Here is a 17,500-nt window from a genome sequence, read left to right as displayed (position 1 = left end):
AGAAAAACAAGTTGAAAAAAAGGAAGCTAGAGAAAACAAAATGAAGTGATGAGAAGATAGAGGGATGACAGACGTATGAGGAGAGCGAAGGCAGCAGCCGCCGGATATCTTTGGCTCGTTGATCAAATCTCTCGTTTATTTATCTGTTAAACATCAGAGATCCACTCAGTATTCATTAATGGAGGTCTGTCTCTGGCACCAAACCAGTCAAAGTATTGTGATTTCCCTTCAGGATTCCAGCATCAGAGTGACCGGTTTGCACCAAAAAGAAATAGGAATAAAAAGGGAGTGGGTCCTGACAGGAAGACTTGAGTCTCCCTGTGACAGACAAGTCCAAATGCATCCGGACTGAGCAAGATGCCTCCCGCTCCTCTGCTCCGCCAGACATCTCACATTGTCCCCAAAAGGTCAATTCAATCTGAGATACAGAATAGAAGAAAACTGATTATGCACAATCTGATGTTTTTTGGAGAACAAGAGAGCAGGCAGTGTTGTTTAGTCCAAGCTTAACATTTCTGCTATTTAATACTGCAGTAGTTTTGTGATCCGTGTGCCTCAATTTTTCTTCCCATGACCATTTTAATGTTAATTTATACTTTTTCTGCTAGTTTTATTTGTCCCTCCATTTAATTTCAAAAGGGAAATACTGCTATTTTTACTCCCCACAAGTATTCACTGCTGTTGTTATTCACATATTCACATATTCATTGATTTGCCTATTACATATGTTATACTATTATACATTTCTGTACCCAACAGTAAATTAAGTTGCTGCCCAACATGTCTATTATCAGCAATACCAGTAATACATGTAAAGTTTAAAGGCAGTAGATAGCTAGCACCATATGCTACTGGTCACTCCACACCAAGCAAAGCCCCTGATTGTATTGAATCAAACAAGAGAATGCAAATTAATTAAACTATTATGTTATCTCTTTTTCCAAAAACAACAAAGTGTCCCTTAAAGGTGCTCTCTGGGGTACACTGGTGGTATACGGAGCAATATGTTGAGCAATGTATCCGCAAAATGCAGGAACAAAAAAGGCAGCTAGCTAACATCAAGGAATATGCAATGCTTTTCAGAACTTTTGGCTTTTTCAAATATTTTCTGGGGACGAAAAATCCTCCAACACATTTGCTAGACCTCAAAGACGCAAAAAACAAACATATCTTAGTTTGGAGGACTTGAGCCATTACAGACCAGTGTTTTATTACCAGTTATTACCATGACAGCGCTTATTCTTTCTCAGCTTAGTGCACAGCGTTCTCTCCATGACAGCTCTCAGCTCTCATGCTCTCAAACCAGATCTAAAGAAAAGAAAAAGTCAAATGTGCCAGAGGTCAGAGGTCAGAGGAGACGGGAAGTGTTTGGTTATTTCCTTGGACACAATGCAGCAAAAGGTCAAAATGAAGTGATCCTTAAGAAGGTCATTCCATGTGCAGCACACAAGATAATAAACCACGCTGCTGGAGCCGTTAGCATCATAAAGAATCAAAGGACATCCTTATGAATATTGTTTTAAATGTTAACAAATGTCCTCTTCTCGTCTTTTGTGATAGCAAAGTTCCCAACGCTGTGAATCTTACTGTCATGAGACTTCAGAATGGAAATGTACAAAAAGGTCACATTTGGTTGGACAGAGAAAGTGTTCATTCCGTCTGAGGAGATAAAGAGTAAGACTCTGTTTGTTTTAATCTACTGGAGCTCCTGCTGGGCTGAGCATCATCAGATCATCAGATCAGGACGAGTCCGAGATCAGGCGTGTTCTTAAATCACAGAAAAGTCACTCAAAGGACTTTCTGAACTTCCTCGGGCTCATATAAGTTCATATCTGATGGCTGGTATGCAGTCGCCCCCTTTAAGGGTAGGTTCATGTCTTTGACAGCTCAAGGTCTGTCCAGTAATTATTGCTCTGTCTGACTTAATGTGCTGGACGGCACCTGACTGGAAAAGGTCAGATCTCATTTGAACCCCAAAGAGCATGTGAGGCCCTGAGACCGCTGCTGCCTCCGTGACGTGTTCTTGGTAATTACTTTTTCTGGTCAGTTTACACGATTAGGACGTCGATCACATGCGGGAGTGGCCTTCGTGCTTTGCTCTGACACACAGAGGATGTGTTGTGGGCGGTGGCTCCACGGGGAAACACTGCATGCATGTTTCTGATGTGCTTTGGCAATAAACGTCCTTTTAAATGTGTTTTTGCTTTCTTGGCTTTTGGATGGATTTGGGTTCACAGTTCCTGGTCTCCAAAGAGACCCTGACTCCGAGGTCACTTTGTGCAGGTAATGGTTGTCTCTGGTCTCAACTCGAGGTCTTCATGGCATTTAGCTGTCTTTTCTCTCCTCTACTTTGATGGCTGAACTTTGCACGCTGACACATCGTGTGTTTTTGGAATCCTTGCCGGATGCATTTTTTAGGTCTCGAAAAGAGGACATGTCCGGGAAAAAGAGGACGCCTGGTCACCCTACATAATACTGCTTGTATTCATTGATGAACAATTTAATAAAATGTAAGATGCGATTGATTGAGATGAATCTAGACTAGTTGTGCATTTCAGTCGTCAACAGGTGAATTGTCATCAAATGGTGATTCCAGTGGAGCAACACGCATCCAGTGTCGACTGAAACGGTACAAGCTTGTGTTTATGTCACGCATTTCTAGTCTTCTGAGCACTCAAAGCTTTACACTTCATGTCAACATTCACCCGTTCACACATTTATACATGGATGGCAAAGGCAGCCATTAAAGGTGCCACGTGCTCAGTATATTGTCCAAGGACACTTGGACTGAAGGAGCTTCGTTCACTTATAAAGAACATGCTAACAGTTCTCTGTTCACACATCCAGTAGAGCAACATTAGCATTCATCTGGAGTCGCCTTTGTTTCCACCTGATGAGTCCAATACCTCGGCTCCTTTAGACTCTGTTCTGGTCTCCACCAGCTCCTGAGGGAAGTATCTGTCTCTTTTAGCTCAATGCTCCACTATGTTCACCAGCTGTTCGTGAGCTCTGTGCTTCTACTGCCTCTGCATCAAAGCACCAAACAGCATTGAAAAGTCTGTTTGAGTCGTCGTAGGAACCCCAAATGAATTCCAATACTTTATTGTACTTTGTTGTATGTATTTGTTCAGCAAAGTCTTGGGAATTTCTTTCATATCTGCCGTATGACGTGGTCTACGCTGCATTAAGGGACCAATGAGACCGTAGGATTTTGAATCGGCCGATACTAATAGGGCGTTTGTAAGGATATGACTTGCTTTCTTAGACTCCCACAGCCCATATGGTTACAGGATGTGACTTTGACTGAAATCCGACGTTGTAAGGGTTACTTATAAAGGTTCAAATCCCCACAGCAAGTTAGGGAGTTTACGTATACAATTAAACGATCATTTTAACTTTCTTTTAAACCACAGCCCTCATCTCACAAGAGCTACGGTATTTTATTAATTTAAATGAATGTAATCGATGTGGTTGCAAGGTGCCGTTTTTAAAAACAGAGGAAAAAGAGGCGAGACGCTGCGGTGCTGAACCGGTCTTAAAGGCGCTCACTTCCTGGGAATCATCACTTTGGACTGTTTTTGTTGAAATCAGCCGATGCCTTTGACCTGACGGCTCTTTCTGCGTCACATGCAGACGTACACATGCACTCACATTCCCACCTCAACAGGCATTTAGCATTTTCAAGACGAGCAAGCACTATGAGGAGTTCAAAGATTGAAAATGCATCCCTGCCATCATCATAAACCTTTTGAAATGCAGGTTTTCATGAATTCTTTTTCTTGGAGAGACTTTCTGTACATCAAAAAAAAAGAGCTGACATGAACATGAACAGTGATGCAGACTTGCCCGTAGGACCTCGGGGCGTCACCTGGTAAAGACCCGGCGTACGTAGAGACGCACTGCAGCACTTCATCACCACGGCACCGCTCCACTGGGCCTCCTGCTCACTTCCACACAGCCACGTTCACAATGAGTCCCCACAATGCCATGCAGGTGCAGGCGAACACACCTCAGGGCATCCAACAAAAACAACACTAAACCCGCTTCAAGCCGTAAAAACAAAGCCACGCAGGATGTTCTGGATGTAATTAAAGCTTAAAGCACATTTTCCAAATTGATAAGCTTTGACTAACGCGTTAAATACACATTATACTGCATACGTATGTCTTTTTACGATTCACATGAGTGTGTACTTTAGCTTTGGGACACAGCAATGACAAAAGGCCCCCCATACCTGACAAAAGTGGCAAAGCAGAGACGAAAGGAAAGGAAAGGAAAGCAAAGGGTGGAGGAGGAATAGAGGACAGAACCGGAGAGGGGCAGGTCTAGGTGAAGGGTTGTCTCATTAATCTCAAAAGAGAGCAGCGGCGCCTTCAGAATGCAAATGAAACTATCAGTCTTATCAGAGACGTGGAGAGAGGGATGGACTGGTAGAGGTATTGACAGGGTGACTGGGGTACAAGGTGGAAGAGAATCAGAGCAATGAAAGAGTGGTGAAGAAGCTCCTGTGCTCACTCACTTCTGATGCAAGCATGCGAGCTAACAGTTGTATACGTCCACATGCAGCAGAGAGCCATTTGCATTCATTTGGAGTCTGTTTGTGTTTCATCCACCTGATGAATGTGAGTCTAGATGGACTCCGCTTTAGGCTCCACCGACTCCTGAGGGAAATATCTGGCTTTGAGTTCTTCACTTTGTTCGCCAGCTGCTCGCGGACTGCGTCTCCCTGCTGGTTGGCGCTTGGCAGAGAGCTCACAGCGAGTTTATCAGAAGTGTAGTGAGTCTGCTGCTGCTGCAACTGTTCCCCGAGTCACGTCAGTCTCACCGCTGTAGGGTCCATCAGCCCCTAGTCATTGTCGGAACAGAGTGATGTTCTTTCAAGTCTATGCAAGGGTTGCATGCTTTATTGAGGAACTTGAGCATGATCACGCGAGGAACCATCGAGTCAGGAATCAGGTAACAAAGCGTTTGTGTCCGGACCACCGGTGTGAGGACCAATCAGCTTCCTGTGAGCGGCTGCTGGCCGTGACGTCTGTGTGTGAGTCGCTCTGAGAGGCGAGTGTACGTTCTACACTAAACATGGAGGCTCCTAAAAAGGTTAGGCTCCTTTTGTCAACTTAGCCGCCCTGCGCCTATTATCAGACTAAAACATGTTTTTTAACGTTTCCTTAATTATTTCCGGAACCACAGCGTTGTTTAACTTCATTTAAAGTTCTACAATACTGCAACCCTTGTGAGAAGATATACATACTTTTGTGGGAGTCTAACAAAGCAATCCATAGCCTTATAATCCCCCTATAATAAGTACCTGAACGATCACAAAACGGCAAACAGTTTTTTTTCTTTCTCCCTCTGCACATTTCCGTGTCCTGTGCTCTTCGTGTAGCCCCCACCTTTGTAAAAACATGTCACAGTGCAAGAGGGAAGGCTTATGCAAATTAGATTTGAAGTGATTTTTCCATTTTTGAGCCGAACAACACACAAAAAATTGGTGGCAAAACCCCTAAGCTTCGTTTTCCTGTGATTTCGATTTTAGATTCCGATTGTTTAGGTCATAATCTTTCCAAAAAGGTGTCTCATTAGTATGTGGGATGTTGGTAAGGGTCTGAAACCATGGAGGTAGTTCATGTCGGTGACCGCTCCATAAGACATGTTTGAGAAATCTCGCTTAGATCATGCTGGATGTTCATAGGTATGATCAAAATATGGCATAAAAGTTGTTTTTTTGAAAATATACATATAACTCAATGGGGTTCATGCGACTACTTGAACACGGGGAACACAAGTACAGAAGGAAAAACGAGCCATATGTGCCTTTTTAACTGTTGGAGTTAAAAAGACTACAGTTCATGGCAATCTATTTGATAGTTATCAAGACACTCAAAACCACAAATGTCAACCTCCTGGTAGCGTAGACGAAAGGTCTGGGAATCTCCGGAGTCCCGAGGATCCATCATCTGGGAACCATGAATACCTGGAGATAATTTATTGGGAAAACATGATGTAGATGTTGAGTTATTTCAACCTGGCCCAAAGTTGTGAACCAAGCAATCGACAGGCTTAGTTCATTTCAACTTTCTGATCTAAGAGACGCAACACATTGCATGAGATATATAACAACACAGCCTTCAGAGAAGAATGAAGACAGAAACACTTCAGAGGAGGATCAGAAAGTCGGAGGCGCCGAGGGGAAAAGGTGTTGGTGTTCAGAACCAGCGAGGTATGGCTGAGATTGGAGCTTCAGGTGGAAGCAGAAGGTGTCTGGCTGCCGGTCATTCAGGTCAGTCGAGCTGTTTGTCTGCAAGAGACAAAAATAAATGATGATGTGAGACGAGCCGGGCTCTGACCTGCTGTGTGGCTGAGGCGTGAGAGTCAACGCGCTGCAGACTCTTTACTCCTCCTCTGTGATGCTGCGGGGCAGTGACGGATCGGTGGGTCAAAGGCCGGCTCTCTCCTCCGGTGTTACTTATGAAATGATGAGCTGTGGAGATTTACAGCCACACCGGATAACCCACATCTCAGACCTCCGTATTACACGTCTCTGTTGCTTTCACTCCAGCGCTGCCTGTCCTCGGCCCACCTCTCCAGACGATGTCGTCCAGTACAAACATGCTCTCACATGAAGTGAAGCCGTTGGGTTTTTGTTAGATTCCTGGTTTTAAATGCTGCATTATGGTAAAGTCATGAGACTTTCTGAACTTACCAGATCTTTTTATACTGTTTTCCGTTACTAAATATTGTGTATATTTGATTTTACCAAGCCTTAGTTCTCACTTTTTGTCTCAAGAACCATTGGATGATGAATGTGTGTGTGCTGAGTTTTCTTCTTCACCTTTGTCTATGTTTAGATATAAGATTTCCTACGTGGGAATGATGAGCCGTAATATGTTTCTCTCTCCGTCTCTCTCCCAGCTCTCCAGACCACTCAGCCTCCCAAGGTCCTGTTCCCCCCAGAGAGACAGGACACCGTGGTAGAAGTCACGCCTGGTAAGGACCCACAGCTCTTCTCTCTCTTTATTCTGAGGTTGAAATGGGAATTCAGGTCCTGGTTCTTAAAGTGCTGTCGCAATCTTTGGTGCGAGTGCTCATTCCTGTGGTGTTTCTTCATGTGTGTGCCCTGTTGGGACACGACCATGGACATGCTGTCATGGCATCTCAAGTGCCGCTGTGAAGTGACCTTCAGGTATGAATGAACCCTACAGCTGGAGTCGTCCTTGATGCAGGCGGTCATGGGAGTCCTGTCCTAGAGTTACAAAGCCAAACTAAATCCCTTTCATGCTCAATTATAACTCCACTTTAACCCTGTGCATGGGAGAGGTGCCTCTTGTCCACCGTGCCAAAGCTGCACAGCTTAGATGATATGGCTTTTCTTTTTTCCATCTCTTCAATACTGATGCTAGCACTTTGCATGCTCACTACACAGGTCTTCCTCAGTGGTTGGCAACTGATGGATGTCAAATGCATTATGTGCTCAGAACAGCATGGCAAAACTACAAAAACATAGACTTAAGTACATGCAATTAACCATGTTCACGTGAAATTATAATGGATTTATATGAAGAGCATGGACACCTTAAGAGAACTGCCCGTCTGCTCTCAGACCGTCTGCTCTCAGTCCGTCTGCTCTCAGGCCGTCTGCTCTCAGGCCGTCTGCTCTCAAGCCGTCTGCTCTCAGCCCGTCTGCTCTCAGACCGTCTGCTCTCAGGCCGTCTGCTCTCATACCGTCTGCTTTCAGACCGTCTGCTCTCAGCCCGTCTGCGCTCTGCCCATCTGCTCTCAGCCCGTCTGCTCTCAGGTCGTCTGCTCTCAGCCCGTCTGCGCTCTGCCCGTCTGCTCTCAGGTCGTCTGCTCTCAGCCCGTCTGCGCTCTGCCCGTCTGCTCTCAGCCCGTCTGCTCTCAGGTCGTCTGCTCTCAGCCCGTCTGCTCTCAGCCCGTCTGCTCTCAGACCGTCTGCTCTCAGCCCGTCTGCGCTCTGCCCGTCTGCTCTCAGCCCGTCTGCTCTCAGGTCGTCTGCTCTCAGCCCGTCTGCTCTCAGACCGTCTGCTCTCAGACCGTCTGCTCTCAAGCCGTCTGCTCTCAGGCCGTCTGCTCTCAGACCGTCTGCTCTCAGACCGTCTGCTCTCAAGCCGTCTGCTCTCAGACCGTCTGCTCTCAGGCCGTCTGCTCTCAAGCCGTCTGCTCTCAGGTCGTCTGCTTTCAGCCTCTCCCTGTTCTTCTGCGTTTTTTTGTTCTTTCATCTCCTCGACTCAGCGATTATCAGCGACTCATGAGCCGACATGCACTCAATCCAATTTACTTTGTGCCGTTAAAAAAAAACCTTTGCAAAGACCGCGCAGGACTCGCTACTGCGCCGCCTTATCTGCTGATGAGAACTGCCCGATAGTCCAAACCGTAACATTTTCAAATTTAGTCATTTAGTGATTTTCAGATGTAGAGAGTAGGGAGTTTGGATTGGCAGCTCAAAAATGTCCTTTTAGCACTGAGAGCATGAAAGGAACAGTTTAAAAAAAATATGAGCAAAAATATATATATATATATATATTATTATTATTACTATTAAATGACGCAAAAGGTTTGATAAGAAAAAAATGAAGGGATCTCACTGGGATTTGCTTGTGTGTGTGTGTGTGTGTGTGTGTGTGTGTGTGTGTGTGTGTGTGTGTGTGTGTGTGTGTGTGTGTGTGTGTGTGTGTGTGTGTGCGTCCCACTGTTCAGCGCTCTCTCTGACAGTGTTAGCACTGTAGGCAGAGCTGTGTTGGTTGTGTGCGCTCCCTGTGTGTTTCCATTAACTTCAGATTGATGAAGTAACAAATAGGCCCTAAGGCCTCTGTACACTGATTGCAGCAGGGACACCTTTTAATGGGCACCCACACACACACACACAGACACACACACACACACACACACACACCGTACACACTCTCCCTCACACCGTCACAGTGTGACCCTGCGGTACATTTTTTAATTATCATCTTGTTTTAACCTGGGGGAGATTTACACCAGCAACCACTGCTATGTTGTTCACATCCCTCTATTTCAACTCTTCTCCTCCTCAACTTTCACCTCTTCCCTTTGTCTCCTCTTCTTCATCCCTCTAGCTTTGTTTTCTCTGTTAACTGTTCTTCTCGTTTTTCCTTTCCTCTTTCTCTCCTCTGCTTTTCCCCCCATTATTCTACAACGCTGTGGGCTATGAACACAATTCATTAATCTCATTGTTATTTCAACGATGTGGCTGCAGGCAACAGACTGACACACAGAGCTTTAATTAAAGATCGATTCATGATTTGAGTATTAACATTTCCCTTTAAACAGAGTAGCAATGGTGTGTAATGCAAACACAACCCTCTCCGCTTTAATATATTATATTAATGGCTTCCGATGAATACATCCTCTAAATGTCATTCATGTGAAGTCTCACTGTCTCATATCTGTTTCTTCACTTTGACGTTTCTGAGCTTCAGTCTGTGTTCAGTCAGAGATAAAAGAGGGAGACATCGGCATGGACTGAAACAAAAGCCCAACTAGTCAAGTCACTTGATGTCTGCACAAAAGAAATGATGAGAGTTGATCCAGTAGCACATCACATTGTAACTGGAGCATTAGTCACACTGGAAACAATGAATCTCTGTGTTGTCTTCGTGAGAGAAGAAGAATAGAGGTGACTGACGGGCGTGCACGAGTCAGTGCACGTGTGTGTTTGAACCGGACACTTGAAGCGTGATAAATGGTGACGAGAAGGAATGAAAACCCATTTGATTCAATAACCGGGAACGTGAGATCTCAACCAGCTCGACCAATCACTGCGCTTCATTATTCACCGTCAGCAGACTGTCGTCAATAATGTCTGTCGTCATCGCTCATTAGTTGGATGAGTTAAGTCCATACATCCACACACACACACACACACACACACACACACACACATATATCATGTGCCAGGAGGAGGCTGGCTGAAAGGCCGGGTGAGATAAAGACTCTCCCCTCTCCTCCCCTTCCTCCCCCGTCTCAGTTATCTCCCCCGTCCGTCTCCCTCTGTCCCAGCGAGGTGTCGGCCTCTATCTCGCTCTTCCTCTCCGTCCGCCTGTCCTCCCTTCATCCGCTCCCCGTATCTCAGAGCCTTTGTCTCGCTCTCTCGGCTCATTCGGCGCCGTCACTCACGAGTCTTAAAGTGGTGATGCGCCGCGTCGTTACTCCCTTTCAGACGGAGGGAGTGAGGCGGAGGGGAGGAGAGCTGAGGTCTTCATGCTGCTGGTTACTCATCCTCAGAGTGTATTCAGAGGAGAGGCTCCACAGGGGCAAATGATCCGCAAAAAAAAAATGTTGTTACTTTTTTGACTTGACCAGTTAAGGATGATACGAAATACAAAATAAAAGCCGTGTCCACAAGATAAAGCCTGAACAATTGGTGCGTAAAAGTAGATGAACATGAGCGAGAAGGCTGAAGATGGATCGAGGGGGAAGGGAAAAGAGTATAAAATGAGTTGGGAGGAAAGAAAATAAGTTTAGAGACGGCTCCTCCGAAAGTAGAAGAAGGAGACAGAGAGAGGAAAGGAGTTGAGAAGGGAAGTGAAGGTGAAATGTTCCATTAGGAACGGATGAAAGAAGGAAAGAAGGAAGGAAGGAAGAGATGGAGGCAAGAGGAAAGAAGATAAACTAGGAAGGAATAAGTCAGGGCAAATGATGAAAGGAAGCTATCGATTGAGGAAGGACACACACACACACAGATTGAGGAAGGACACACACACACACAATAAGACCGTTGCAGTCTGGGTGTGTCTGTGTTTCCTCTTCATCACTGTCAACACACACTGTTTCTGTCTCCATCACTCTCTCGGTTACTCACAACACACATAATAAAGCGCCGGGCGTCTGATCTCACAGCCAAAGGAACAGAGAGGACAGAGGAAACAGGACAGAGGACAGAGGACAGAGGGAATGACAGGTGAGAGGACGATCGATCCGTGACGAAAGAAGCAGAATAAAAAATGCGTTCTGCTCTTCCTCTGGCCCCCGCTGTCGCTGTGCCGTCTGGAGGCCCGTAAGTATGGCAGACGCAACCTTGATGGAGAAGGAGAGACTGGGGGAGGAGGAGCAAGAGGAGGAAGAGGAAGGTGTCTGATGAAGGTGGGGCGGTTACTTTAAGGATAGGCTGGATGCTTTAAAGGTTGTGTACATGTCCTTTCTCCGTCTCAGAAGGAAGTCATTCTCTCCATCTCGTGGATTTCTTTAAGTATTTCAGTCCAGTTTCCTGTTGAGGGTCGTTGGGTTGGTATCATATTAATAGCTAGATGGACAAAATGGGCCAAATATATGTCAAAATAAGGAAATTGTCCGGAGACTCGCCCTCCTTAACCTCACGGGTGTCTGGGTGGTGTTGGCTCTACAGGCTCAGTATCTCTGTCACCAAGATGCAACCACATTTATATCAGTTAAACCAGTTGAAGAAACCCTGTGGACACAACTCTTTGAATATATGTGTTGTTATATATCTGTTTGTTGGACTTATGGTTGACTGACAATGCTGTTGCAGTTGCTTTGATTGTTTTGTTTTCTTATTTTTACTTATTTACCTCCTTAAACAATTTTCTTTATTTTTCTTTATGGCCCTTCTTGGCCAGATGCATGCTGCATTTAATTTATTCTTTCTTACTTTTGAAGGTTGTATTTCTTGTTAAACTGTAGATACCTAAATAAAATATCAAGTATTAAACAATAAAAGGTGTGGTTGTATGAGGCCACGCCCCCAGCTCATACACAGGTGTGACATATAAAGCCATGGACTGCTGTGGACTTATTTTAGACACTTAAAAGACAGGCCCACCCAAAGAAAAAGTCAATGTCAATTTAAGTAAGCAACATTTGTAATATTTCCACATACGTGGGAACAGCTGTGAACACGACAAAGACACGTCTTCACCTGATAACGCTCGGGTGGAAACGGGGAACGGCCTTTCCACGACTCAGGAGCAACACCAGCGTTCATTTGAGTTTCATTGATGTTCTGAGGAACGTCCGTCAATAGTTCATCTCCATCAAGCTCTTTACACCTTTGGCTGCTGAAGTCTCCTCTACGTGAGAACCAAAATATTACAAAACCATAAAACAAAACCAATAAACTAATGTAAAAACTAAGATTTAATGTTAAAAAAAATTCACTGTGCAGCTTTAAAACACTCATAGTGTAAACCCAGGGGCGTGAACATGTTTCTTCCTCAAAGTGGGGCGTGACAGAAAACGCTTGAGAACCACTGGTTTAGTTCAATATTCAGACCATTTTGTTAGAATTTTGTTGGCGCAACAATAATCTAACAAAATGGTCCATGCTGAATTTCTATTGAAGTAGTTTTATTGAACTTTTTGTGACTTTTTGTGCAAAAAAATACTAATATTTGGTGCAGATATGTGTGAGGATGGGTCAAATGCAGACAATAATTTCACCATTCTGGGATTAATAAAGGATTATAAAAGTATATTTAAAAAATATAAATAAAAAAAAAGATGAAAAAAAAATCTCCCGCGCCCCACCTGTAATACCTCCGCGCCCCACTAGAGGGTCGCGCCCCACAGTTTGAGAACCCCTGCTGTAAACCAAGATGAATGACTGGCTGTATGGTGTGTGTGTGTGTGTGTGTGTGTGTGTGTGTGTGTGTGTGTGTGTGTGTGTGTGTACAGTGGACGGTGGATTGCTGCGTGAGAACCGTTTAAAAAGCGTTCCTATATCTTGAGGCAGCGCCCCACGTTGTGCAGCCTCAGCAGTGTTTGATGGTCCAGAGCTGCCGGCTCCTCGTGGCGTCGTGCCGGTCTGTGGGCGGATCAGCTGTTTGTGAGAGTCCTCCAGCCAGCGCTCCACCTCTGACCTCTGACCTCTGACAAGAACACAGTCTGCTTTTGATTGCAAGGCATGCTGGGGATTGTGCATTCCATCATTTGATGCCTGGAGGCTGTAAATATTCATTAATTCACAACATTAATTTGTATAAAATCACGAGGGGATGCTTTTGAGTACGTTTGTCTGATTAGTTATTGAAGTAATTCAATGAGCCGTGTTCAGCCTTGAGGCTGGTGATGATATATGAAACATTACAACCATAACAATATGCTCTGCTTGCATCCGCCACAAACATGGAGGGTCCTTTGTCAGCCAGGTGTGTGAACAGGTTTATACGGATATTAATGAATGTGGAGGACAGACTGCTTCTGTCCGAAGATCATAATTATCATGATGGCCGCCTCTTTTCTTTAAGAGAATCCTTCAGATTGAGTTTGAGTCGACTCTTAGTGACGCCTGTGGTTTCTGGTCTAAGTCACTGTGACTTATGGAGCCCAGATCATTTAGTCACATGTCAAAGAACGAGGGCCGTCAATGGGAAAAGAAAAGTGTGGAGGACAGATGTTTCATTGAGAGCCTCAACGTGAAATCAAAGGGTTGGTTATCATCCATAATTAATGTTGAACCATGATCTGATGTGAGGAAACCACACACGGAGACGCACGCCTCTTCTTCTCTTCTCCTCTCCCAGAAAGCCGCTGTCCTAACAGGCAGGAGTCCCTGCTGGGTGCTGCACTGTGATCTCTGTGTCTCCATCACCGTCTAATTATTCCCCCCGCTGCCTCTCCTCTCACGCTCTTCTTCACGCTCTCCCTCTCTGTGGGAGAAGCTTCCTGCGGAGCCAGCATTGGATTTTTATTAAGTAGAAATCCCCTTTTGAAAATCTACCTAACTCCCTATGTGTGTGTGTGTGTGTGTGTGTGTCACAGAGATGATTAATGACTGCGGTGTGTGTGTGTGTGTGTGTCTCCGTCATGCAGCGTGTGCGTCAGGCTCTACACGTTTCCAGTTTGCAAGAGATGATATGACTCATTCATATATTCACATATGACAGTTATTAGAGGTGTTTTATCAGATTTAAGTTCTTTGTCACATTTATTTTATGAAATTGCTGAATCACAGAGATGGAAAATCCATACAACATCACAGCAACGTTGTCTAAATGGTCACAATCTCCACAAAGCAGCATAAACTCGACCTCATGAGGAACGTTGTGTTGTTATTTGAGTTACATTTAAATGTGAGAGCTCTTCTAAAGCCCAGTAATGTGTTTCCTCCCCGGTTTAAGGTCTCTCAAGATACGTTAGCTTCTTCAAGCTAAGTGGCTGCAGACAAGAAAAAACACCATTTTCTTAAATAAATGCAGAAAGAATATTCAGATATATGTGCGTGAAGGGAAGTCGCTTTATAATCCCTTGATAATCCTTGAGTCTGTATAATGCAGGGCGTCTCCTTGGCTGGGGGAAGTCAGACCTCCAGCAGCTGACGGTCCCCAGGAAACAAAGAGATTTATTCATTTGGAGAAGCAGTCGTTTACAAAAACGACTTTTAATGCTGAAAACTTTCTATCGCTCTAATCCTCGTAACGTTTTAATGAGTTTACCAATTCCTTCTTCTTGTGGATTATATGTTTAGCCTCCAGTTAATGTGACGGAAGCACAGCTGTGTGCATGTTAGAGACCCAATAGAACAATAGAAAGAGAATAAGATACAGATGAAAGCAGTCTTTGTTCAACTAGAACATGCACACATTCTCTGTGAAGCTCCGTCTTCTGAGAGCTGATTCATTACGTGTGTGTGTGTGTGTGTGTGTGTGTGTGTGTGTGTTTGGTCTCTGATGGCAGCACTTTTCACCGCTCTTAAGGTTTTCACACATTGAACAGCTGTGGGAGCGGCAGGGGGAAGCCAGAGAGGGATCTTAAGTGGAATAGTTTGTTACCTTTAGATGAGTGATGGCGGTCGAGAGGTCTCTGGCGCTCACTCACTGTTACAATAGAGAGCGCTGCTCCTCTCGGCCCACGGAGGGAAGGGTCCGTGACCTCAAGGCAGAGCGACAGGTTGATGCGTAGCTTTGAAGGGCAATAATGCTCTGGGAGCCGCTTCACCTCGGGTTTCCTCAAAGCTGCTTTTTAGGGGAAATTCTTGTATTTTGTGGTTTAATTCTAATCCTTTCAGACCTATATATATATATATATATATATATATTTTTTTTTTTTTTTTTTTTTTTTTTTTTCTTCTTTATTTCGAATAATTATCTGATTTAATTGATAATAATAATTTAGGATATGAATATATATATACACAAACAAACAAGGGCCATGCTAAATTGAACCTTTTTTTTATTCAGGAAAAGGGAGACTTTGGCAAAATAAGTATAACAGGGATAGCGGTGAAATATGCCATATGCGTTAAAATAAAACCTCCATTTTACATCGATCCTTTCTACCATCTGTCTCTGAATGTGGAGGAAAGTAAACATTAGATTCTGTTGCTTGTTCATGGCTGACAGCTGTAGACTCATAACAAGACGCTCTCGTCTGTAGAAAGCAGAGCGTTGCACTGTGGGAATGTTGGCAGGTTGTTATGACAGAACATAGGAGATACATCTTCCCTCTTAAGCCCCGCATGGACCTATATAGGCCCTTTTTTAAAATGTTAATTAAACTGTGTAAAACATTACAATAATCATGAACAAATATATTGATGCTACACATCAAATTAAACAAGAGAACCTGGGCTACAATAATTAGTCAGCCATTTCAACACAACTCAAACACCAACTAAAATAATTATTAAAATAAAATAGTTATAATTTTGTCACGAGTCAGCCCACTCTGCATGTTTCTGGAAGTAGCAGCCCGTAGCTTGGTGCTATCAGAAAAAGACAAATAGCAAAAAGCAAGACAATTCCACACAGATTCCAAATCTGTTCACCAAATCCCTCTGCTGCAAAGCATCACCGAGATACGAACCAAAGAACACAGCAACATGAATCGCTGAGTCAGCACATTTTGAAACTTTATTTTTTTTTGTTGAAAAAATGCATTTCCCCCAGTAAATCCACACTGATACAAGTTTATTTAACACCATAAGTCATATGAAAGTGAAATATAAGGTTTGCTACATGAAAAAATTCAAATGTCACAGATGCGCGAAAATATGCGCAAATGTGCCGAAATGCAAATTTTGGAAACCTCTCCTGAATTCTTTCTGTACTTTACCCAATCTGACTTTGTTCTGCTTCACTTTTTCAAGTGAAAACAGTGCAGAGAGACTGTTCACATATTGTGCTATGATGTGGGAGAGCCTCAGGTCTTCTTCTCCTTCTCCTTCTTCTTCTTCTTCTTCTTCTTCTTCTTCTTCTTCTTCTTCTTCTTCTTCTTCTTCTTCTTCTTCTTCTTCTTCTTCTTCTTCTTCGTGAAGCATCATTTCAAGGAGATAATCATCCTGAAAGTGCTTTTTTCTATAGGCGGACCTGAGACTTCTATTTGTTCTGTGTTTCAATCTTTATTTACTCTTAGCAAGAGTTGCCTTTATTATAACACCAATATTATTCAAATAGCCCTTGTGGTTGCAGAGATACACCCTTTTTAGTTTGGGTATGCTATTTCGAGCTAAATCCTAAAAAATGCCTTGGTGCTTAACGGGGCTTAAAAGGTTAAATAAAGTGGCATACATTAAATAACGAGTTCACACAGCTACTTTAGTTAGCTAGCAGAAGTAGATCTGTATGCTAGTGTGTTAGCTTCAGTAGCTAATCCACTTGGTTACCTTCTGTGTTTATATCCAGATAGTTTCGACCTTGCCTCCCATGTCTGGGTATATAACCTGTAGAAACGACCAACAAAACTTTGCAGTTATTTCCCTCCCGTCTACAGTACCTGCAGCGGTGCAGCTGGGAATGCTGCAGCAATATGATCCGCCTGAAGCCGCGCGCACAATCTGAATCGTCCAGTCACTTGTAGGCCTCCGGCCGCTCAGACGACAGATGACTCAAAACAACCCGGGAACCAAATCTAATTTGCGATCCTTCTTTCAGTCTACTTTGTTAACCGCTGGCCCCGAGCTGGAGAAGTAGAACACTGCTGCACGGTTTGGGAGCCCTCGGGTAACAGCTGTCAGTCAGCCGTCAGCCGCCACCCAGTTCTGTCACGGACTCCCACCGAGACCAAAACTATTAGCACTCCGAACCTCAAGTGGGCTCGCTTGGTGTTTCCTTTCCTCTGTCCTTTACTTTACTTCCCCCGCTGCTTCTTGCTTCTTTATGCAGCTCACAGTCAGCCGCCCTCAAGGCCACGACCATCTGCTCATTCCTGTATCATTTGTATTCGTCTCTTTCCGTCGACATCCCAGTGGTGGCAGGTGATTATGTACCTGGGTTGGACGGCAGGTACCGAGGGCCTCTGCTTAGCCCAGTGATGTTCAGCCAGCGAGAGATCCTCAGGTGTGCCGTGGGAAATGTCCCATTTCACTTAATCGGTCCTGAAAAATATTATTTAGTTGCCGCAAATAATGTTCCATTGTTGAGCGTCTGAGCTGCAATATAGTGTCTGGCCAAGCAATGAAATACTCTTCCATGCCAGTAGGTGGCGCAATACTTACCTATCATATATGCTACTATGCATATATGCTATTATGCTACAATGTGACATTAATAATAATGACCTACAT

The 17,500-nt window shown here is 44.2% G+C and overlaps 1 protein-coding gene across 1 annotated transcript in view; it reads left to right on the top strand.

Annotated features, from left to right (window-relative positions):
* il1rapl2 (interleukin 1 receptor accessory protein-like 2) overlaps nucleotides 1–17,500 on the top strand; it is a gene marked incomplete at both ends in the record, with an annotated part of 321,581 nt that overhangs the window by 258,026 nt on the left and 46,055 nt on the right. Inside the window, one exon of the mRNA XM_079228492.1 lies at nucleotides 6,913–6,987. Within this exon, the coding sequence (XP_079084618.1) occupies nucleotides 6,913–6,987 (75 nt within the window). The remainder of the gene's footprint in view (nucleotides 1–6,912; nucleotides 6,988–17,500) is intronic.

The sequence above is a fragment of the Taurulus bubalis genome (assembly GCF_910589615.1).
Source record: "Taurulus bubalis genome assembly, chromosome: 13".
Classification (NCBI taxonomy): Eukaryota; Metazoa; Chordata; class Actinopteri; order Perciformes; family Cottidae; genus Taurulus; species Taurulus bubalis.
Note: the sequence above shows the minus strand (reverse complement) of the source record. Positions and strands in the feature narration are given on the sequence as shown.